Source organism: Stegodyphus dumicola, chromosome 5, assembly GCF_044657685.1.
Source record: "Stegodyphus dumicola isolate Sdum_Otavi_A_Nest chromosome 5, ASM4465768v1".
NCBI lineage: Eukaryota > Metazoa > Arthropoda > Arachnida > Araneae > Eresidae > Stegodyphus > Stegodyphus dumicola.
Genome location: NC_140772.1, coordinates 89,151,724 through 89,177,690, shown reverse-complemented (window position 1 = coordinate 89,177,690; position 25,967 = coordinate 89,151,724). Strand labels below are relative to the sequence as shown.

Genomic DNA, 25,967 nt, shown 5'->3' with positions numbered 1-25,967 from the left:
AGAGGTTCTTGAAAAACATTTTTATCGAAAATGTTTTTCACATTATAAGGTATTTCTCCCGTCTTCTTAGCATGTATTCGTAGTGTAGTGGTCTGCAAGCTGACCAGAGGACCGCGATTCGATTTCCGGCGAAGGCGTTGCTCATTTTTCATCTCTCCTGCTTCCAAAAAATACCTAATGTCTCTGTAACAGTGTCACTTTTGCGACATCATTTCTAAATTCATATCAACGTTTCAGTGCAACTTTTTCGCCTAACTTCAAACAGTTCGTAAGTGAAATGTGAGGAAAATGGGAGTGATGTCGCTGCAGATACATAGCATCTTAGGTACTGTATATATGGTCCCACTAGCAGCAGGAAAATATTTCTACGTAATTATTCTAAAAATGCACAATTACATTTTTTCCAAATGACGTTACTTTCTAGTTGTATATAAAAAAAATTATAATAAAAAATTAACTTTTAACCGAATTTCGCAACTTTCACTTGCCATCTGAAAGCAAGAAATATTAATTTTCATAAATATGATCAGGGTTGAAGCACTGGAGAACAGATTGTATTCCAGATTTCGTGCATTACTATTTATATAATTTATAAACATTTCTTTTCAACTGCCACCTGAAAGGAAAATACATTGTTTTAATTTTGATAAATATGCATACTCTGTCGACAGTTTAGAACAAACTGTATCACATCATGTGAATATCTTACTCATAATTTATAAAAATTTGTTTACTCAAGTACTCTTCTTTATTTCAAAATATTCAGTTTTGAAAGCAACTTTTCTAGCAGTGTTTTAAATAGTAGAATAAGCTATTATTGTTGAATAAGCATCGTTGATTTAAACTTTTGCACATGAAAAAATAAAATATTTATAAATTAGGTATTTTCTCTAACATTTTACTAATAAACCTATGTTTTATCTTTTTAGGATCTCCCTCCTCGCCTGCTTTCGGAAAAAGAGAAACTGATTTGCCATTTTACAAAAATGTAGCCCTTGTAATTCCTGTTGTGGTTTCTTCTCTGGTTCTCCTTATGGTAATTTTTATTGTAGTGGTTTGTCTCAGAAAGCATTCTCAAGATAGAAGAGGTAATTACTTGTTTATGTAATAAATATGCATATTCTTCATTTTTTATTTATCAGCATTAATCATTCAAACCCATATTTTTAAGATATAATTTTGTCTCAGTTATTATAAATAAATAACTACAGACGTTTTATAGCAGAAATACTGATATAAACTTCATTTAAGAGGGAAATACAGTTATGGGTAAAAGCATCGGTAACAATTGTTGAACAACACAAGCTAAATTTTTCAATTAGTTTATAATTATTGATTTTAGTAATCAATAATTATAAACTAATTGAAATATAATCAGTAGCTATAATATAATCAGTAGCTACATTTTAAACTACTAAAACATTAAAATAGAACGCAATCTAGAGCGCAAAGAAAGCTAATCCGGTCTCACCGCGAATTCGCTACAATAAAACAACAACAGTTATCTAAACAACTGAGCTGAGATATTCTCTCTCTGGCTTTTATAGCTTTTTAAATCGGCTGCACGAGAGAGATCTAGCAATTTCTGGAAAGCAAAAAGCTTAGAATTACGGTTACAGTTAACATTGTAGTTAGTTACATTTATTCAAATTAAGTATCAACTACGGAGTTAAACTTGTATTAAATATTAAATGATGCACGTGCTCTTGTATTTTTACTTTTCCGCCGTAGATTTCTCGTAAAATTCGTCATACACTGCATTGCACGGGGAAATAAAACAATTTTATTTACAATTCTACTAAAAAAATAGCTAACAAAATACAAAATCCGTAGCAATATAATAAAGTGAGGAAAGACTGAATATAATGTATAACAACACTTAGCACTGTATCAGGAATTTCAGATATGCTGCTTTTAAACGTTTTGGAATAGTTGAATTTTATGTGGCTTTGAACTTTATGTGTGTTTTATGTTGATTTTTGGGGCGTTAAGTCGAAGAATATCATATTTAATAATAAAGTTAAAAAACGAGAACCGTTGTGCCCTCAGAAGTATGTCTAATAGCAGACTGATAAACTGCGAGCTCAGCGAGAGCATCAAAACACATGTCAAACCTTTGAGTCCTACGTTAATGTCTGAATCCTTTTAGATTTTCTTTTTGTTTCTTTTCTTTTCCTTTTTTAATCAGGTAGGAGTTTCCTATTTTAAATGTATTTTTATTTTTAAATTATTAAATTTTCAGCTCCCTTCGAATAACTACATTCCATGCATTGCGAAATCAGGAAGGAAAAAATAAGAAAGATTAAAAGGAAACATATAAATTAGTAGAAACTTAATCTTCTGTTCCAAATAGACTTAACAAGTTTCTAAAACGTCTTAAAGTCTCTTTGATAATATATGCATATGCTATTACAATAACATGGCAAAGATAATTGCATGGGAAAATATCCTTCGTAAGCTCATTAGAAAAGGCCATACACTGGGAACAAAATAAAGTAGCTTTGTAATAAGATCAGAAATGATCTTTCTAAAGCAAAACATAAACAAATCTTTAATCGATTTTTTAACACTTTTTGTCTCTAAAAGGAAATTCTTAATAACAGTATTTCAATGAATAATTTATAAGTGGCAAATATCGATACGAATTAACTTTTACGGGTTTTGGAATATGTTTTTTAATTGGCTTCCAGAATTTTGAATGTAAAATCTTTTCTTGAGAATTGATGTCTGAGCTAAAAAATATTAGAAGACTTTTCCGCTAAAAATATAATGTTATTGATCTGATAAGAAGCATTAGACACTAACTGTGGTTCATCATTAATGCTAAGTTATTATTAATAAGCACATACATTTAGCTATATCAATTGGATTATTTGTTTTGTATGAAATGTTGGTATTTTTCACATTTAAAAGACTTGGCTGTAATAAACTGCTAAATGCTGTCTTTAATTAATTTACCATAAACTTTATTTGAAAACAGTAGTTTTATTTTCAGCCAGCAAGCTTATTTGGCGAAAAACGTTTTCAAACTTCAGTTATTTTTGTGTTACGTTCCATGGATTTTCTCCACCAGAATGTTAGATCTGTATTTCTAACATTTATGGTTTAGAAAGCTTTTCTGGCCATAATTTAGCAAATAAGGAACTAATGGAATGGCTACAAGTATTAGAGACAGTTAAGGTTCTGGGTATTTCAAGATATACTTTTTAATTCCTACAAGAAATGTGAGGGTTATATATTTTTAATATATAACAGTAAATACGCGTCTAACAGCAATATGTTTTGCAATCAAAATTATAGAAGATTGCCCTGATGAGAAAGTGGTTAAGTGATCCTGACTGCGGTACGGAATGCCCCAGGTTCGAATCTCTGAGAAGGCATAGATGTAATTTGTCCGTCCCTTCATTGGAAGCAACAGTGTCCCACCTATTATGTGCTTTCAGCCTTAGTAGTAAACAACGTCTATAAATGGCTAGGGTCTGTTATTGGAAATAGAAATAATGATAGAATGTCAATAATTTAATTAAAATATTTTTATTCTGTAAGTGATATACAATCCAATCTCACCTATCCAATTTCGTAAATTAAAAGTTTCTGATGAAATTTTGTTTAATCTTTATTATGCTAGTGTAAGAGAATTTTGTGGTTAATGTTTTTTCATCCAATTTGGAATTATTGTAAAAATGTTTATAATTTTCCACAATTAACGTTTATATTAAATTATAGATGGAGTGTGTCTAGTATTCGTTTAAAACCAGCAATAAGTTTTACTTAAGACTCTTCTGATAAACAAAACAGGGTCTAATCGATTTAATCCAAATTTCGTATAAATATTTAGTATTAAAAGGAGTATACTTGTGAAAGCTCAATGCTCATCTCTCAAAAATCAGCAAGAAATCCAGGTTAATTATTGATTAACCTTATTGATAACAATTCTTTTTTTATAATTTTCTTAGTCTGTCGATTACCTCAAGAGAAAAGTGCCATTAACTAACTAGTGTTGTATAGATGAAAAGTCTTTAGCTCGAATGTCGATACCGACAAAGCTGTTTCTAGCCAATTCTCTTAAACGTAATAACAAAGAAGTTTGTTCCCAAAAATATTTTAAGGTCATAATGTTTAAAAATATGAAAATAATATTTTATGCGTTCACATCGTTCACACCTTTTGCACAAAATTTTCAAAATCATATAATTAGAAACATGAAATATTTCCCAAAGATGGTGAAGACAGTTTTTTTTTCAAATCGCCAGTTTTTACAAACAGTGATTAAATGTGCTTAGTTCCTAAAACGAGTGGCACTTTTTTTCAGAGGAGAGAGGGAGAATTTTTTTTCAAGGCTGATTAATCTGTCCTCCCGGAAAAACCTTACTACAAAATTCTTTCCAAACATAGAGCTTGTGATAAACGACATTTTTATCTGGCAATTACAGTGCAGAAGTATTTTATGCTCTTAGTGATTTTATAACAAATTTTGACTTATCAGTTGAAAAGAAATTTGTAAAAAGTGAAAAAAATTAGAAAAAAATATTAAAATTGTTTTTTCTCCATTTTCATTGGCTTTTCTTTTTCTCTTTATTCCTTCAAAATATGTTTTAGGATTAATCTTTTGAAATAAAATAGCATTAGAAGACTTAATGATTCCAGTAGAAAAGACTACTATAGTTGTTGGGTTTTGACATGTGAAAATTATTCTTTTGGTACTATGGCATATTAAGACACATTGTCATCGATAATTCCCTAAAATTGTGGAACGTACGCAAGATATTTCCTACTTCAACATTGACTGTTAACTTTTTTACGAGAAATGCATGCTGGCCTTTCGTAAAGCATGTAGTCCTGTTTGGATAGTTCTTTACAATTATACGAAAAATGGGAGACGTTGGTGGAATCGAGGTTTTGTACTCCGTTTCAGAAGCTCTCTGTGCATTTTATTATAGACACATATCCAGATTTATCTTTCAATACCCATAAAAAATACGTTTCATGAAACAATCGACGCAATCCATTTTTTAAAGGAATATGTGAAATACAAGCCTAATTAGCATTAGAGATTAGAAATAATCGAATCAAAAGTGGTCAAACGCTTTCTGATATAGAAATCAAGGAGTTACTTTATCTGATGGCGAATCAAGCGCTTTGCGCAAAGGGAATTTTCTGCAATACAGAGTTTGATTTCAGAGTGTAAAGACTCAAAACCATTTGTTATAACTCTGAAGTACTATTTAAAAGAAACTGCGAAGTAGCGAATCATTGGCAGTTTAGAAACAGGAAACATAATCGTGATAGCGGTGGTATATGTGAAAATTTCAAGACAGGTACTCTCTAGATTATGGAAACAATTTCAGAACACGAAACTATTGTAAAGAGGCCTGGATAAGGTCGTTAACGAACAGCAACTGCTTCTCAAGATCGGTATATGTCAATAATTACCCGTTGTAACAGGAAGTCTACTGCTGGGCAATTACGTTTAGAGCTTGCGCCCGCAAATGGAACCGTTGTATCACAGCAAAAAGTATATAGAAGGCTTAATGCAAAAGTCTTTAAACCAGAAAACCAAGGGTATGTGTTTTACTGTATTCACAAAAGACATATCACTTTAATTGATGCGAAGAACATGAGAACTGGAATGAACACCAGTGGTGTCCCATATTCTCTTTACTGATAAGCCGAGGTTTAGTTTAGCATTTTATTCTAAAAATGCTCACATCTGAAAAGAGTTAGGAACGCGAAATCTTTCTTCGAATGTTAAGGAACGTGAGAGTTTTGGTAAGGTAGATAGGATGGCATAGAAAGGAATACTAATCGATCTGCATACGTCCCTACATATTTTCAACAGCGGATCAGTGACTGGCCAGAGATATCGAGATGAGCTGTTAGAACCTCAGGTAAAACTTTCCAGATGTGCATGTAAATCTGACATTTTATTTATGGGCCGCCCACATCGAGAAAACGTCATTGACGTACTCCTTGAAAACGAAGTCACTGAGTGAATATTATAGCCAGCAAAATCTCCTGATCTTAAGCCGATAGAAAACAGATGGGACTACTTTGGCAAAACAGTTGCAGGGAGACGTCTTTCATCTATAAATGTAAATGCCCTGAAGATCGCTTTGCTGAAGGAATGGAACTTAATACCCCAAACTATGGTTAACATTTTTGTTGAGAGCGCGAAAACAGGCTGTGCTATGCGTGTACAATTCTCCTATAATAAGTACATAACATTTCAGATTAAATTCTTAAGCTTAATTTTTCCCTAGTTATTCTTCTTTTTCTGAACTCTGCCAGCAATTTTTGTTCTTTCGTGTTTATTGTTTTATATCATGTCCAATGTTATTAATTTTCGTTTGCATTTATGTGTTATGATGTTATGCATCATTCTGCACAAATTCATAAAATTATAATTCATAATTTCTGAGAAATCCGTGATTACATTCATGTAAAGAGAATTTTAAGCACACAACAATTTTAAGAATTTAAAGATCGCCCACAGTACTGTTAAAAATAATCGAAATCTGAAAGCAAATGGTTTTCTTGGATCTGTTCTTAACATATTTTAATTCATTATAAAATTATTGTATAGTTCTGAAATCATGCACAAGCACCAATGTTAAAATTGAGCGTCAAGTGCTATTTGTTATATTTAAGAAATTTAAAATAATATTCTGTTACACAAATCTAATTCACTACTATTATTTGATTGTCAAAAACCACAAAAGTTTTCATTTCAGCAGAAAAGTGCATTTATTTCAAAGTCTTCCTTGCAAGAATTAAATTCGGATGATTTATCTAATAAATATAATTTTATAAATTCAAAAGCAGTAATCAGTTTTTCTCTTTTGAAATTAGAACACTGAAATATAGGAGCAATTCTGCTCAGTCATTTTAATTTAGTCCCTCCCTTCTGTTGTTTACGATAATAATTACTTATTTAATTTCTCTCAAACGGTAGTTTTTATCAGTGAATTTAATTTGAAGTAAAGAACCTTTCTTCTGCGGCTTTCTTGCGATATTTATCAAAGTACCTTCTATCGGAAACGTTTATTTGCAATCATATTTATTAATGCTGGAATTTAATTATTCAACGCAATAAAGATCCATGTCGTGCAATTAAAGAATATTAAATGAGGCTTTTCTTCGGTTTCTTTTATTTTATTCTTTGTTATGCATAATATTTAAGACTACGCAAACGTAATTTTTCCGCAAATGCAATTACTTTCTTCGGAAAATTTACTTTCAATTAATTTTAAATAAGGAACAGTTGAGAATTCATACATAGGAATCATTATAAATAATTACGTATTCACCGATGGGGTATTTAACTCTGATTTTAGAATGTTGGAGAATTGAATTTATCTGTTTATTAAAATCAATTACTTTAAATTGCTAAATCAATTATATGTGATTATAAGTCCTTTCCAAAAATAAATTGCTTGGCATAATCAATAATACCGCTTTTCTTTAGAATATATGAACTCATTATTATTATTATTAAATAGTAGCAATTAGTAGTAGTAGTAGTAGTAGTAGTAGTAGTAGTAGTAGTAGTAGTAGTAGTAGTAGTAGCAGCAGCAGCACTAATAGTAGTAAGAGCTGAAGTAATTGTAATACTCTCAGTTAATGGTAGGGGCAATAACAATAACACATTAAATAAATAAATTTAACATTTGAATTCAAACAATTCTGTATTTACCTAGTGAAATTAATCAGAGGTTAAAGTGAAATATAATGTAACCAGTATTAATTTCAGCATTTTAGATAAACAAAACTGCCTTCTTTCCTTAAGAGTTACTGCTATGTTTATGCAAGTAAGTTACGTTTGAATGCATAATTTAAATTATGGTTTTAAAAACATATTTCAAAAATAGAAACATGCTTCACGCATTTACTTCTCGTCAAAATACAAATATATCTTATAACTTTTAAAAAGATGCTAGAAATACTTTAGTAACTTGACTGAACCAATGCTAAAATTAGGAAGTTGTAATATAATTTTTTAGTGCAAGTTATTTTAACTATCATTTGCTTTGTGCAGTATTTTAATTAATTGTAAAATAATAGCCATTTTTTTTCCAGCCCACCAGCGGCCGAGCGGTAAAGTCGCTGAACCTTGGTAGTTCGGTCCGAGGTTCGAATCCCGCGAATGGGCTGGCTGCATATGCGTTTTCGTGGTTTTCTAAATTTGTAACGTGTATACGAGCCAGTTTCTCTTAGAAAGTCCTCCACGAAGGCATCCCACCTTAGGCAAGATAGTTTATACAGATGGCTCAAAGACGGAAAAAGGCACAGGCTGCGCCTACTGTGTACTCCAAGAAGGAGAAATGGTTAAAACTTGGGAAAGACGACTGGCAGACAAAAATACCGTCTTTCAGGCAGAGCTTCTTGCATTAAAAGCAGCCATCAATTTGGCAAAATATCAATTAGGATTAAAGGTCAGCATATATAGCGACTCTGCCTCAAGTTTGGAGTCCATCCGAGGGCACAAGACAAGGAGTCCTTTGGTGCAAGATATTCAGAAAATTCTTCTAAGTATCCCACCAGATGACAGACCTATCCTGATCTGGGTTCCAGCTCATGTGGGTATTACTGGCAATGAAGCGGCAGACCTGCTTGCGAAATCGGCTGCCAATGACTCCAGTAGATTGGAAAGCGCAGTAAGTGTTCCGCAGTCCTATTTAAAAAAAACCACGCTCAATAGCCTTTTTCAAGAATGGCAGAAAAGATGGGAAAGGGAAAGCACAGGGAGGAGAACCTACAAGTTCTTTCCAAAAGTCACGTGCTCAGTTAATACATACAGCGGAGCACAAACTCAATTCTACACTGGCCATGGTCCCTTCCCACATTACCTTAAGAGATTCAGCATACGAGCATCAGATTTGTGTGAATGTGGTGCGGTAGGTGATGCAGATCACTTCCTCTTCAACTGCCCACAAACCAATAAACTGCATTTAAAAATGCCAAGCAGCGAATACTGGCCGCAATGGGCAGAGAATACCCGCGGCAACAAGCAGACGAAAACTAAAATAGATGAGGTAATCAGGCTTTGCTCAGCAAGATTCTAAGAAATTCTCCCCCTCTCTTGAGAATTGTATCTTCGCAGCATAATTTTAATAGCAATTCAAAATACTACAACAACTGAACATCAACACTAGGAAAATAACTCACCCCGTAGAATAATAACAGGACTGTAAGAGCAAAACTATTGTAATGTAAGCATATTACTATCCAGTTTATATGTACTTGATAAAAATAATATTGTAAAGCAGTTTAAATGATATTGAAAATCCAGTCAATGTGTAAATGAATTACAAGTTTAATTTTGATTATCTCAGTAAAAGTATTGTAAATATGAATTCATATAATGTCTAAATGTACACATAGCTGTCATGACTTTATGTATCTGTCATATGTAACTTGTACAAGACAATGATTGTAATCAACATATCTATGCTTATTCACAGGCCTTGTATGCCCATGTAATATTTATATGTATATTCTTACACGGAGGAAATTTTCCCTTCTGCCAGGATGACTACTAACACTGTAAGACTTTTACAACAAAGTTAGGTCAGTGGTTATCTCAGGCGGCGCTCAGTGTGCTTTGCCATAATTAATAAACCAAACCAACCTTTTTTCCATATCATATTTAAAATGCAGAAACGGTATTTTCTGAGCTTCCGTGGATGTCGAAAGGTGGTAAATAATGTAATTCTATTAAAAGGCAGCAAAATTTGCCATCTTTAATTTATTAAATTAAGAAAAATCAGAAAATATTTACAAAAGTTATCTTATTTTTGAGTGTTCTATGAGATGCGTTTTAATGCTGAAAATTAAAGACTGTTAACAATGTATAGTTTTAAAAATGAAAAACGTTGTTCGTAATTGAAATCTCCTGTTTGTCTTAAAATGTCATCAGAAACAAACAAATATGTAGTTACGTAGGTGTTAAAATTAAAGCTGCTTTCACTCATATTTAAATATTTTGCTCAATATTACTTACTTTGCATGAGAATACTTTCGATCACATTTGAAATAAAATCTTCTTTTTAAAATATTTCCCAAGAATATGAACGTTTTGCAATTAGAAGTCTGCGAGTTCCAGACAGTAGGAGTTTCGTGAAAATGCTTAATTAATTATATTCTCAATACGTAAAAGTGCAGAGTTATTAATACACATATTTATTTCTTTGTTTCAGTTCTTATATTAAAGCATTAAATTTTAAGTTATTATTTGTTTGCTTCAAACATTTAAATAAATAATGTTCAATATTTTATAAAATATTCATTCATATGACTAGGACCAAACCTAGGTCAGACTCCCAACAGCTCTTGCCTAAGTGGCTATTTGACTAAGGGTGGGCATGTCTTCCTGAAGGACTTTCTAAGGAAATTTGGCTTGCATTCAGGTAACTCATGGAGTAAATACTAAAACCTATCATGCAGCCAGCCTGTGCGCCTAGGTTCAAACCTGGGTCAATTTCTCAGTGTTTAGCTGCCGTGTTAACCCTTTGTGGCACAGTGTGTCTGGTCTGGACACACATAAAAATTTCCTTCTGTACGCACAGAAAAACTGAATGAAAAAGGATTTATAAGTTACTATAGGTTACTCCGAACCATCTTTATTTATAGTAGATGGCAGCTCAACACAAACCAGTCCATATATTTTAGCCATGTTTAATCTCTTTATTCTATATTAGTTTTAAATTTTTTACTTTGAAATCTTGCCTAAAATCAAGCGGCGAACCCTAAGTGTGCCCAAACACCGATAATCTAGAACAACTGGAGAGTCTGTGGTCTTTGTTTCTCCACATCTCATCGGTCAATTCATTGATAACAATGCTCATTTCGGCACTCTTTTTGAAGCTCTATTCACCCCTCAATCAGTGTGCCCACCTTGGGCACACCCACAGAATTAAAACGATAAGTACTATCTTCATAAATTTTTACTTGTGTACTCCTCTAGGCCTAATTAGACTGTCTAACTTTTTTTTATCAAAACTCCAACTTTAAGGGCGGGACACGTAAATAAAAATAATAAAATGTTTAGCTGTCTCACTGGGCATAAGGACTTTCCACTCACCAGCGTTAACCCCGCGCTAAGACTGACCAGGGGCCGTGCTTTATACAGACGGGTCAAAAATTGATAACGCTGTAGGCAGTGCCTATATAGCCTATATAAATGGAAACATAGCAAAGGAATGGAAGGGCCGTCTGGGCGCACAGAACTCAGTGTTCCAAGCGGAAGTAGTTGCCCTCACAGGGCAGTGAAATGGGCAATTGACACACGGCAGAGTCGAGCTACGATATTTACTGACAGCCTGTCAAGCATTTTTGCTATCAACAACCCTCTTCAGCGCTCCGCACTAATCTCGCACCTGCAAGAAGTCCTCCGTCTACAAGAAAAGTCAATGAGAATCCAAATTTCCTGGGTGAAGGCGCACGCCGGAATCCAGGGAAATGAAGCAGCAGACGCTCTTGCCAAGGAGGCTGCCCAAAATGAGGAAACGGAGCAGATTCAGGTGCCCCTGCCCCGGTCATGCCTAAAGAGGCAAATAGAGGAGACCGCCATTGGAAACTGGCAGAATGAATGGGACCAAATCCCGCAAGGCCGCAGAGCATATGAGTCCCTGCCCAAGGTAGAGGTGGACCGGCTCATCTCAGCGCCCTACCTCACGGGATATATAACAGGCCACGGCCCCTTTCCGACGTACTTTGCAGAAAGGGGTCTAGCAACAACTGATATGTGTGTTTGTGACAACTTGGGCTCACCAGACCATTATGTCACGGAGTGCCCCTTAACAGCAGAATGGCACATCAAATTCCCAACCACCAATGTTCTGCCTTTCAAACGCCTTCCCATAAAACATCGAGGCATGCGGCAAAAGCTTAAAATCATAATGGATAAGCTAGAAAAAATGGGCATAGACATCTGCAGGCCGGAATAGGGCACATGCAATAAACACAATTGGCATAACGATTTTCAAAGCTTACTAAAGTAGCTAGGACAGCAATGGTATGTGTATCCGTAGTATGGAAATGTTACTGTTTTTAGTTATCCACAAGCCGACGTGTCGTTAAAGGCTATTAGCACAGTAATGGACAGTGCACATATAATACTGTAGATGTAACGTGGCATGTATTGAGCACACATCTGTTAAGCGTCTTACAACTGTGAAGTCTCTAGATGGTTGCAGGGCCAGGGGAATACCCGAGTCATAGAAAGTCAAGTAATACCCGAGTCATAGTAGTCATAGAAAGCCGTCCGGGTGCCCTGTCCTGCTGTCACCTGTCACCTGTCTAACTCGGTCACTGGTGAGGAGGTACCAAATTTTAGAATAACTTAACTTCTAAAAGGTATGTGACAATACCTTTTAGAAACCAAATGAGGTGAGAAACCAATATGAGAGTTTTTTAAAAACATTACATAGCTTCATAAATTTAATATACTTGTTATATTTTTTCTACGCTTGGCTCCTCTAAACTGGTTAGACAGTAAATAATGAAATAAGTAACTTTGTATATTCTTTTTTAGAATACGAAATGCGCAAACCTTGCGGAGATTCACTTGTAATGAGCGACCTTAATAAGCAGATTTCAAGTAAATACTCGAAAACATCACACTATTCTTGTCCAAACGGTAAGTACACTTGGATTTTATATGCATGATACATTAAAAACATCAGTATTCGGTTTGCACGTTTGGAAATAGATATTTAAGGACTTTTCCTCTTTTGAATATTGCAATTTACGATCTAAATTGTAATAGTATTACTCCATATAAAACTTCTGCACACAAGGTAAGAAAAAATAAGTTAGGAACTTATACATTGCAATATGATTGGATATAGCAATACGCATTTCATTTGCCTTTGCAATGAAGTAAAGAGGGCATTCGCATATACGTATTTTTGAATATGCATATGTATTAAAGAAACGATTTATATTGCACAAAAATTTGACATTTCTGTTTAATTAAATTTCTTCCGAATTTCTACGAATAGGAAAAGAAAAATCCTGTTAGTATACAGCAATTTGAAACAACGAATTACTAAGCAGGTGTTAAAAATGAAACTTTATTTGGGACTACTTTTCAAAGGAAAAATTTTTAAAAAAAGATACTTAAAGCTACGATATCGGATCTCGTTTTCAGAAGGAAAAGAAATATATTCTACTCCTGAAATCGAGGGTCCCAATTATCTGTAGGTATCAATTATCCAGAGTGAATGTAGTGTAGCAGAGTTATTGGTTATTAATTAATAACAACGAAATAATTTTGCGAAAACTTGCAAACTTATACCAACTATTAACTAATGCCTCACAATACAATCGCTCATTCGCACGCATTTTTAGATAAGTCTGAATAATCTCATTCGAATTTAAAACTGTTATTTTTTATTTTTTATTATGATTACTATTATTAAAGTTAATAAACGGAAATACTGTCTGAGGATTTAATAATCTTAAAGTATTACATAGTAGTAGCATCAAAAACAAAGCAAAAATATTTAAGAATTTCCTTTCCTCTGACTAGATATGGTTTGGCCTGATTTATAGCAGGAAGACTACCTAAGAAAATCTGGCTCGTGTCCAAGTTACACAAAAGGAAAACCTCATAATGCCACCTCTTCTTTTTCTTTGATTTTGTACAAAATACCCTGTATGCAGAAAATAATGAATAGAAAACAAGTTGGCATATCACATACAACAAACTCGGCATTATATTTATTCAAGAAACATTTTTACTTTGGAATGAATGTCACATTAATATTAGCGGTTTAATGGAATTTTCAAAATTTGAAAGTATTATGATGACAAAATATTTACTTTTCTCCATTACAATCTTCTTAAAAGGCATATTACTAAAAATGTTGATGTTTGTTACACATAATAAATTTTAAAACATGAAGAAAATCCCAAAACGGATTATATAGCTACACTCAAATTCCAGTGTAAAAACATAAATTTGTTTTAAATGCAAAAAGAGATACCTACCTTTTAATAAAACAAACAATTCTGCATCTTCAAAAAATATTACTGAATGTTATTCGTAAAAGATAGCAAGAGTTCGAGAAAGGCGTTCGTTATTTTCTTAAATATTAATGCAAGACATGCGCGTACTTACTTCCAGTTACGGAATTTTTAAAGAAAGCACACAATTTTATGAAAACGATATCAACATCGCTGGTTAAAATTTCAGCAAATATTTTTTTTTTAATTTTAGTAAATTAATTACTAAAATTAGTATTATACTAACTGCTAAAATTAGTATTTTATAATTTTATTGGTAATCATTTTAGTTTTAATTTTAAAATAGTAGTAATTAATTTTATGCAAATATTTCTTTTTATCTGTTGTTGCAGCGTTATCAATTTTCAATTCTTTATTTACCATTACTCATCATTGGCAGTGGCAGACTCATTCATGAAGCCAGCCCGTTCACCTGGAATTGAATCCAGGTCGAATTACCAGTGTTTAGTAACTTTACTATTTGGCCGCTGGTTCCTCCATGTTTGAGGTTTGCTTAAGCTAAAGGATATTTAATTGCCATAAGCCATTCTATTTAAAATTGTACTTACATATTAGGCGCCATTTTCGCATGCATTCTTTTTTGTTGTATTCCAAGTTCCACGGTTCTTATAAACAAGTCGTGATACTTTTGCCCTAAACTTAGTTTTATAACATGAGCTTATGGAATTTGCCAGCAATGTAAGAAACTGTAAAATTTATGCAAGAATACAAAATTCTGCTGAACATTTTCTAGAGGGAACAATGAAGAAATGCGTGTCCTAGATATAGTTGCTAAGCCGAGTCTTCGTAATTCTTTGAATTCTTAAACGAAAACTGATCGCTGTGTGTAGAAGAGATAGAAAAATGGAGGCAAAAAAAAAAAAAATATACAGAAAGTAATAAAGAAGTGTATAAGTTTTATTTTTTTAAGGTATCACATAACCCTTATGTAATAATTCAAATTTGTACTTTAAATTGCTAAAATTTCTTTTCTCTGCATATGTTGGTAATGTTAATCGATTTCCTATTAATATCGATAGTTTGGGAAGCATTCTAAAATACAAAAGGTGCAAAAACCTTTTACTTGTTCCTGATAAGTAACTTTGGCCTTTTTTTATCTTAAAAAAATCCCCATATTGCGCCAATGTGATTGTGCCAATACGTAAATACCTTCAAAAATGAGAGACAGGCTGTAACATCGAATGAGTACACTTTGTGATAAACAATGACAATCCTCTCTCTGAGATAGCCAGCGGAACAAAGTGAATTCATCCAGAGTGTCATATTTAAAAATCACTGCTATTTTAATCACCACGATTTTAATATGAAATATGACTGTTACTAAGCTTGAGATGTTTGCTTGCTGTCTATTGATTTACATTTTAATTAAATAATTCGCGCGGCAGTGAGAATTCTTTGAATCAGCTTATGCTTGCAATGTAAAGGCCACCATACGCTTGCTGGAGGCAAATATTTAGCAGTTATTTGCCAGGTTATAATTATTATAGCAGTTATTTGTAAGATCAAACATAAAACTGAATTGTAATATTTTCGAATGCACAGCTTGAAACTTACTGAACTTGAACTGAAAGTATGCTTAAATTTTACTTTATAATCTTAAATCAATGAATTCATTACTTTTGGTCTGGCAGCTATGCCTAATATTTTGCAATAAAAACTTTAGAAACCTTTCTAATGTTCTTCTTTCTGTACATTTGTAACTTGGATAGTAAAATATGAGATTAATTCCGTAAAGGAAATTTAAAATTTCATGACAAAACCAGCTTCAGCAAAGCAGCTTTAGCAGAAATGCATACACATAAAGTTGATATATATTCACATTTTAAAATGCATTCCCATGATGTTCCAACTAGTCGGGAATACTGTAGTCCTTTCCCACTGTATTATTTAAATATTTTTATTGGATTATGAGCTTGTTACTTAAGTTACATTTGAAATCCTGGTAAAAGTTTCATATGACGTTGCTGAGTCATGTAAGATCCCGTTTGTGGCGTAAACTTCTGAGAGAAATTTCCGAGATTTATTAAATATTTAAATACATTTACGAATTCCTTTTCGGTTAAAGTTAATTTTGCATCGGATTTGCACAAAAGAAGACTTACTTTTTAATACATTTTTTTTCTTTTGTGATGAAGTCATTTATTTTGCAATTAAAAAATACAAGTAAATTTAAAACTGCGGTTATAGAATCTACCACTATTTATAAAAGTATCTATATTTAGAAATAAATTTTATCCTATGTTTATAAACAAGATTTTCTGTTTCTATAACTAGTAAATCTCATTCTATATTCGCATCATAATTTTAGGCAACCATTAGTTATTAAATGAATAAACAGCAGCAAATTAAATTTTATGAAAAATATATTATTACTTTTGTAATGTAATAATCAATGAAAGTTTAAAGTTCTCTCTCCTTAAAAAAATATTGCAGTTGCAAAACAGAGCTGTTTGATTAATATATGGGAAATTTGAAAGAAATTGTGCAGACATTTTAAGAAACAACAATAAAAGATATTAGTTTAAAATAAATGGCAAAATCTAGTTTCAAACTGATATCGCATCTGCGATTTTTCAAACTGATTCTGGTGTCTGAAATATAAACAAAATAATAGTCTAATTCAATCTCTATCGCATTTTCACAATCTCTACTGTTCTGGTAGAAATGATAGTACGAAACCTTTGTAGACTGCAGTTTGATCATCCGCTGTGCATGTGATCTATAGAACAATTCCTCGATATCTGGAAGATTACCATGAAGAAGAATATAATGCAAATCTTCAAATCAAAGAAAGTGATACATGTACTTCTGCGGCTTTCATTTCCTAACATAGGAGAGAAACGTTTTTATTTATTTAAAAAATATGAAAGGCAAACACAGAAATTGTATCCTTTCAGACGAAGAATAAATTTATGTACTTTAAGTTCTGCTCCATATTAGTACTAAACAATAAATACAGATTCCACGCAATAAAATTCACTTTTACTAATCAAAAGTAAATTATCTTCAAATATTACATTTTCTTGAAATATATAATATTTTTACGATAAAATACGTTGATTTATCTTTTTTCATTGCTGTCTATAAAAGATGAAGTTATTGTAACAGTTACTATCTCTTTTCATTTCGTTTTTATACTTTATTATGATTATTTATGTTTATAAAGAGAAATCGCAGTTTTTATAATATTGGTTTTAAAACTTTTATGCGGAAGTTCCCTGAGACTACAATAAGGTCAAAACGGTAGGGAAAATATATCATTAAAAATTTAATATTTTCTCATTTTTAAGCTGTTCTCTACCCAGACGTTCTGACCTAGTTTATTGTCGTGTACTTCTTACATACACTTGCCGCTGGTAGAGTTGTAAACTTATAGTTAATGTTTGGACTTAACTGGTAATTCTGAAAATAACACATAAAAATGCGACGTGTTCGGCTCGATAAAGACGATGCCGATTTGATATTTCGGGTATAAATCTAGCTGAATATGATGCCGAAAAGTGTCAAGCAGTAGCAGGAAAGAAAATGCAGCCGTGAGAGCAGCGTATTCGAATCCTGAAATAATGGAGGGATATAAATCTGACTGTAGTGTGGCGTCACCTACCGTACTCCAAGGTTCTTGCAAGATACTCATCTCTACTTCCTCCTCCCAAAAAATATTGGAATCCTGTTTTGATCATCATGTCCATAATTTTGAAAGCAAGCAGATTTCTTTCCTGCTGAGAACTTTACCTTTGGCATTTCTCAGCAAATTCAATGAATTGAATGAAATTATGTAGCTTTTCATTCATCTGGAAACTAAATTTTGGTTGCTCATTTTTTTTTTTTTGGTCATCGCATCCTAGAAGGAATTCTGCACTTGTACCCCAGGTTTGTCTTCAGAAACCGTGTTGCTTCTATTCGAAGTAACTCTTGCGGTAGATCCAGTCAGCTCTGGAGCTGGTTTTTATCTGTTTGCGTTTTGTGAATTTTCAGGTGAAAGTCACAGAAACTTGGAGAAAATAGAGAACTTAGAGAAAGCCACGTAATCCACTGAAATGAACAAAAGCCGGTTTACATATTTCCCTAGGGTACACGAAGTGATTCTTGCTTCTCCGAGACATCTCAATTCTTGCTTCTCCGAGACATCTCGGAGAGTCAAGAAGATCTGGCTGTGATCAAGAAGTAGTCTTGGAGCGCAAGAAGCTATTTGGCCGTGATCAAACTTCTGCCAACAGTTCCCACTTCTATATCATCTGATACGAATCAGAAGGCCAAGGAGTACTTTGCATGCAATTTTTTCTACATTCAACATTTCTTTTAAACTGAGGCAAAAAATACTAAACGTTTTATTTCGCCGTTTTGGGAACTTCGTCTTGAATTGCGTTGTTTTCTTACTTGAAAGTCATTGGTCCGCAGATAACAACCAATCCATGGATAACAAACTTAATATGTGTTTTCCTTTTATTTCTAAATGAACTGCTTTAAAAACAGACCAAAAGCAGCGTTGCGGTTCCGGCTGGAGTCGGAGAAAAGAGAAATTTTATCTCGATTCAGCGTTCCGGTGGGCCTTGTACGCCTTGCTGAGAAAGAAAGCTTCTTACTTTTTTCCATGTTACCTCCAGCTTTAGACAAATTAGCGATAATCTTTCTTTTTCTGTAGTAAATTACCATGATTTCATCTTCTGGGTTTTGAACATCAGCTTGCCCATTTTTTGTATCATCGGAAGTAAAAGCAGCTACAGAATCAAATTGATTTATTTTAGTCGCAGATGTAGAAATCTGAGCTGGAATTTGCCTAGAAACTTAACTAGAAGTAATCCAGTCATTTTCCGCTTTTGTCAATAATGGGCAGGTTTTTGGAATCATCTTTACTATTAGTGGCAGAGGCTTTCCTGGGCTTCATTTTTTTCTCTCGAGAATTCTACTCAACAACTGCATGAGACGTTTTCTTGAACTGGCCCAAATAATGAGTTTCTCTGAACTATATGTGTTGAAGCCATTCTGCATTTATCAAAATTTCCTTCTCCGCTTTGCGTAGACATGCTTCAACTGGTTTCCCAGCTTTTAACTTCTGATGTAAATTCTCAATCTTATTAATAGTACGGAAAATCTTTATTCCTTCAGCTTTGTCTTCTCCATAATCCAAATTACCCCAAAATGCCTTTGCTTTATCAACTTGAATGGGATAATGAGCAGCTCTAATTTAATTGAGCACGAGGCAGAAACGTCTCAGTAGAAGGCACGTAGTGAACACGAACAGGGGCATCTGTAAAACTCAGCCTTCACACATGAGGGTTCCCCTCCGATTATGTTTAACTTTTGGATATTCACTACGTGTACTTGCATAGGTTACATGTGCATTAATTAGCAGACTTACTTTCGAAATTACCATGAAACTGGTGAATCATACTGACATTCGTTACATGTGATCGTAAATATACAATATAGCTCTTTTTGCAATAATATGATGTACATATGTTGTAATTTTTTTTTAATTTCTAGGCATTTGCGTTTAAATTATATAACTGAGTAGTATATTATATATAAAGGAAATTTTTGAAACAAAAATACAGAGTAAAAAAAATCCTGTTTTAGAAAATTTCCACTGTTTTCAATTTTAAAATCGAAACTTGTTTACTTTGTTAGAACGTACCATTATCACAAGATTGCGCTAATAGGAAATGGATTTTTTTCATAAAATATGCGTTAGCATGGGCAATAATCTATATGGCAGAGTATTAAGTTTGATACCCTTGAAATGTACTCTTGAATTTCTAATGAAAACTTTAAAATTTTCAATGCATTTTGTTATCCTCATTTTATCATTTTTTGTAGCAAACAAAGGTGATTATGCTGACCCAGCTGTTGGAACAAGACAGGTAAACACTTTTTTAAACCTTTGAATTCAGTGTAGAATCTTATTAGTTCCTTATAATCTTACTAAGAACTAATGCTGTGATGTACATAATTTATGGTTTAAATCATTTTCTACGATTGATTAATTCTGTTCAGCAGATTCTAGTTGTTCTTAATGATACAGCTATTTAATTGAATAGGAGAATTGAAGAAAATGTAATTATTTTGAAATCTTTGCCTTATATGAAGTCATTGTACTACTTATTTCTTTTTACCATTTCATAAATTATTTCGTTACGTTGGTAATTTTTTTTCATAATTTAAACATATTAGCAATACTGATTAGAATACATATGTAGAGGGTGTTTATGCGTTTTTAGAACGGTTTCGATGCCATTTGACTAATGCTTTAAAAGTAAAGAGGTTAAAAGCTTAAAAGGATTTGAAATGCTTGATCTGTTAGCCTTTTTTCTGGACTATATTCTGCATCATGATTTCCATGACAGAAGGGCATTTCACAAAAGTTTCAGTAGTATTGAGTTTCATGTGCCTCTTCCGCTACTTTCCACAGTCCAGCAATCGTGCTGGGTTTGCGCTTAGCCAGAGCTTTTTTCAAGAGACTAAAGGCACAATCGTCTGTACATTAAACGTCAGGGAACTTCGCATGAATACATTGGAAAGATATATATATATGCAATGCCTAGATCAGTTTTCATTTGATTAAAGAAAGATGCGGTGGCAAAAGTGGTACTTTTAGAAGTTTGACTTTCTGCTTTGCTATGATGAAGTTTCACTCTTTGAAAGTCATTGGGTTAATGTAGAGGAATTTTGGAATTTCTTATGTAAATATCAGATGTAAACCTTTCTCTTGATAGTACGTTGAGTTGATTTTAGCACGTTTTTTCACCCTTCATATTTTTTATACCCTATTATAAAAGAATCCTGCAACAATTATAAACTACGTATGGAAACTTTCTTTGCATTGACAGAACTAGGCTTGTACACTTTTTCTTCGTTTTCCATAATAAATATACTTTGTCCTATGTCTATTTACCTCCTGCTAAATAGTTTTCATATAGAATTCTATAAATAGTTCGGCGTTGAGCCACACGCCTCGAGAAAAACTAGTAAATGTTACGTTTTTTTTTTTTTTTAGTTGTAAATCCTGATTTATCATTTTATTTATTTTTACTACAGATGTATTTAAAGACTTTCGAATTTGTTACTGCATCGACAGATTTTCGTTTGAACAACGATTAAGGGGTATCAGCAACTCCTAGACCGACAGTGTTAAATTGGCCAGTTTGGATGTACCTTTTCTCAAAATCTGCTGTAGATACAAGCTTGAAATTTTTTGTGTAATTAAAGTGTACCTATCTGATTATACTGAAATGAGATTTTGACACATTTTGAATTTTAGAGTAATTTACAGACTATTTTGTTAGGCATAGTAAAATTTAGCACTCTTCTCACATAAAAAAAATTCTTTAATTTTTTTTTCTTAGTTTAAGACAAAAAGCTCATTTCAGTAAATATTAGGAAATCTAATAAATAAGCCATAAAAAATTTTAGATACCTGTGAGCAGTAGTTCCCGAGAAAAGGTACATCAAGTATAAGAAAATCACTTTTGGAGAAAAACGCGTTTTTATGTAAAAATCCTCATTCATCAAAGCATTCGATGACAAATTAAAACTAGATTTTTTACAGTTCTAATTTTCAGAGATATTAAAGAATGGTATTTTTAGAAAGATGAAAAAAAAAGTATATAAAATTTAGAAATGCAAAAATCCGAAATCACCATTTTTTGAAGATTTTGGGGTTCCAACACCCCTTAAACTTTACAAACATTAGAAACAATACTTACCTTTATGCGTATTCGTTTGTAGCCTTCTTCCGATGTAAAAGTAATGATTAAGAGTGTTTCCCTTTCCGATTAATTATATTGTTTATTTTGAACTTAGAAATTTTAATACATTGCATTTCACAATATTTTTGAATTATGAAATAGGAATGTTTCCTCTTCAGAAAGTGCAAATTTATAGTATCCTTTCAACCGCAACATGTTTACATGCGAAATTTTGAAAGAAGAAAAAAAATGAATTAACAGACGATATTTCTCATTTCAAATAATAAGCTATTGCCAGAACGTTTTATTTCAAGACATTTGCTTTTTTTAATTCTTTATCGAAATCATTTTAAAATCGTATTCTAATTGAAATCGTTCATTAATACCCTCTTTATATGATCGAACATGCATGTTGTATATATCCGCATATTTGCAGTGCATATAGATTTGTATACAATTAAGCATAAAAATGTGTGCATAATGAAAGTGCAAAGAAGGTCAGTAAAATTTAAAATAAACTATAACGGTTATATATATATAAGATTTTCTTAAATGCATATAATTGGTTCCGTTTGTTGTAAAGCTGTTTCAAAGTTGTGGAACACAAGCATGTATCTTCGTCGAAAAAGCCTTTTGAAGTAACAAACGACTCAAATCAATCGAGTATAAGCATTAAATTGTAAAATCAAAAGACTTCATTGTTTCCTCCGTGATCTTTTTTCTCAGCAACTTGCACGCAATACAAGCCTCTTGGAAGCTTGCAATACAGCCTTTTGGAAACAATGTAGGCTTTTGTGCTGAATGCTTACGTTTCTTTTAAAAAAATAAGCATACCGGAATAGAAGGAGAAATGTATATAATAAAAAAATTAAATCCAGATCATAAGAATAAAAATATATAATGATAAAAGCCAAAACGTAAAGAAATAATGAATGTAAGAATAAAAGAAATTAAATCATCGAATCTATTCGTATTTCCTTAGAACGAAGATGTGGTAATGAACCAACACCAACTTTAAATTCAATTTCAGAGTCTGGAAAGGCGAATAGAAAATTTGAGTCGCAGAAAATGAGCGAAATCCAAAATCACATTAAAAGTTGCTTTTGAGGTCCACTGTGAACGTGCAAGGGAAATGATATTAGTCCAAGATCAAACCTATAAAAAAGCAGAAAAAAGTGTTGAAGTCCTAATAAATACTATACGAAGATTTAAAAAAGAAAGAAAGAAAATCTGATCGAATTCAGATTTTAACGTCACATAAGAGGTTTTGTTAAAAAGTTTTGTGCTGTCGCTGAACATCTCAGCTTACCAATCTGCTCTTGGACTCACTTCTGCTAACACACTCTTTTTAGCTTTATTATTAAGCACCATTTTCTTAGCACCTACGATGTATAACATTCAAGAGCAAAATAAAAATAAATAAATAAATAAAAAATTTGAAAGTTTTCAGATTTTAAATTACGTTCAGAGGGGCGTTTTTTTAACGTTTTGTGTTTTACCTTTATTTATTAAATACTATGTTCTTCGCACTTAAACCATAAAATTCATTTAACAGAAATTTCGCTAAATAATTTTTAAATGAGCATATCTTTAGACTTTCCGATACACAGTTCCGAGCGCTGGAGATAAAAGGTAGTAGAGTATGTAGTAGAGTGTTGCCCCCCGTAGAGTGTTGCCATTGCTCGCTTTTAAATCATCGAGTTTGTTAATCAAAAATTCTTTAAAGTTTTACAAAATATGAAATAGATAATAAAAACAAATTCCAAATGTGGGCTTCCAGATGCCCATATTTGGATGGAAACGTACGTTATTCAAAACTGGATGGCTCTAGTTCTTTTATCAGCGTTGTTTTATCACAATGCGAGAAACATGCATCCATTTATGCATGTTATTTATTATATTTATCTTCATTATTTAATTTTTTAAATATAACAAAAAGCGGTAATATTTGGTGGCAACATTTTGAAAAGTAAATCGGACATTTATAGTGAACCAACGCAATATGCCAAAACGAAAATAATATTCCTTCAGGGCAAACTGTCCCTTTGGACTAAATATTTTTAAAAAGCAGCGCATCTTTAGAATTCTCCATGAGCGGTCAGTCGTTAAAATTCGTTACCGAAAAAAGTAAAACGTATGTCATGATTTTAGTGAGTCTATGTAATGTCATTTCATAAAAACATTTAGTTTTTTAATTATACATCTCATGATTTAAATCAATCAAATTAAAAAGTAGAAACATATATTTAAGAATTGCGTTTAGTGCTTTTTAAACAGTTGGTTTATGAAAATTTTGTATTTGGGAACTAAACATTTTAGGTTTTGCTGAATGGCAGCACGCTGACGTATGAATGTAATAAGTATTCTGTATGAGGCGGTGACAACACGTTGCTTTCAAATAGCCGAATATGTGGATTAAGATTGAAAGATAAATATTTTACGTTCTGCTGAATGGCGCAGCCTGGAGCGCTGGAGGTAAAAATGTTTATTTCGTATGGTATTGTGACTTTTCTCTTTCAAATTGCTGAGTTTGTCAATTTTTTGATTTTTTCGAAATAGAAAACAAAACTATAAAAAGGAAAACAGAATCAAATTCAAAATTCAAAATTCGTTTTTCGAGGTATTTGCGATCGGGTGGGGGTCTTCATGTATAAAAAAATCAATTGCTCTGGTTATTGTCGTTTTTCTTCCGTTCAAGGAACATTCGTGTGTACAGTCATTCCGATTTTTCATTATTTATTCTTTTTTAAATAATACATTGCGATAACATTTGTTTCAAATTTTGTTTGGTCTCTTTATTATAGAGGCATCTAATAGGTGGACCACCATTGACTCCTATGAAGAGACGGACAAATTACATTCTTGCCTTCTCCGCGATATGAGATTTCCAGAAATTAATTCTATAAATGTAAATTCATGTATTTTAAACAAGTTACTTAAAATAGCAACATAGCGAAGCAGTAATAAGAAGGGGCACTTCCTATGATACTGTTTTGCCATAAATTAATACACACAGAGTGTTTAGTATCTAATTAATAAAGAAAGGACTTATTCAAGGAATAGCTGTGGAACATTTTAACTGGATCGCTTGCTCACGATCTTTTCATCAAATATTTCCATAAGTTTTTATTTTTCAAATGCACGAAATTAGTGTAATAGAAACAGTAGCACCAGGTTTCAGGCTTTAAAAAGTAATTAAGAAAATATGGTGAATAAGTATAATGCAATGAACTCGAAGTTGCTTCTTTCCAAATTTATTACAAAATATTTTTTTTTAATCGTTTCTCATCGTCAGATTTTGTTCTTGATTACATCCCTTCTCGCTTCAGTTTTAAAATATATATTTTTCCGATATTTAATTCCGATTTATTTTTTCCTCTCCTTGATATTAAATTAACTTTCAATTTTTTATTCTACGTAATGGTCATAAAATTTAATGGCATTTGAAATTGCATGAGATTATTTTAGCTTAAGTTTCATCTTATAAAAGTTGTGGAAAACTATTCTAGCATTAAAATTTGAAAGATGAAGATGAAAAAAATGTCATTAGCTGTATATTTCTGGAATTCTCTCAAATTAATGAATATTTCTCATTTTCAAAAGAAATATATTTTTTATTACTGTATGAAATTAAACTGTTCAAATTAATGCAACTTTATTTTTAAATTCTGGAACTTGTTTTCACTGCTTTAAAACATCCCTGAAGTATTAAAATATATTGCATGTATGTCTTTATAATGAGTTGTCTGAATCATTAAAACGAGTGCTTAGACTTCTGAACTTGGAGAGATTTTCTTTGGTTCTTTATTCAATTTAAGAAAAAAACTGCGTGCCAAATCTTGGCTTAAATGGAAAAATTTTCATGTTTTCTCATCCCATTTTTCTCATTAAGTGTATCATATAAATAAATCTACTTTTTCTCTAGAAGTATTTTAATCAGTTATATAATTTTAAAACAATACTTATGATAAAATGCAAGATAGTTAAGGCATAATAAGTGCAGAAACCATTATCTTTCTCTTTTAAGAGTATAAATAAATATAATTATAATAATGTATCAAATTTCTGCGAATTAATTAATAACACATATACGTTTGCAATATTTTATGGTATGTAAATTAAATTTAAATCGTTTTAATTACAAAGATAAATTGGAAGAAAATAAGTTATAAAATTTACAAACATTAAAAGAAAGAATGTCAAGTTGCAAAGACAGCCTTATTCGAAAAAAGAATATCTCAGTCTTTCCGTCAT

At 32.2% G+C, this 25,967-nt stretch overlaps 1 protein-coding gene across 1 annotated transcript in view; it reads left to right on the top strand.

The window, feature by feature from the left end:
* The window catches only part of LOC118181837 (cell adhesion molecule Dscam1-like), a 1,450,682-nt gene that overhangs the window by 1,406,059 nt on the left and 18,656 nt on the right, over positions 1 to 25,967 (top strand). The window contains exons 22-24 of the mRNA XM_085816862.1: positions 930 to 1,088; positions 12,533 to 12,637; positions 19,846 to 19,889. Coding sequence (XP_085672988.1) covers positions 930 to 1,088; positions 12,533 to 12,637; positions 19,846 to 19,889 — 308 coding nt within the window. The remainder of the gene's footprint in view (positions 1 to 929; positions 1,089 to 12,532; positions 12,638 to 19,845; positions 19,890 to 25,967) is intronic.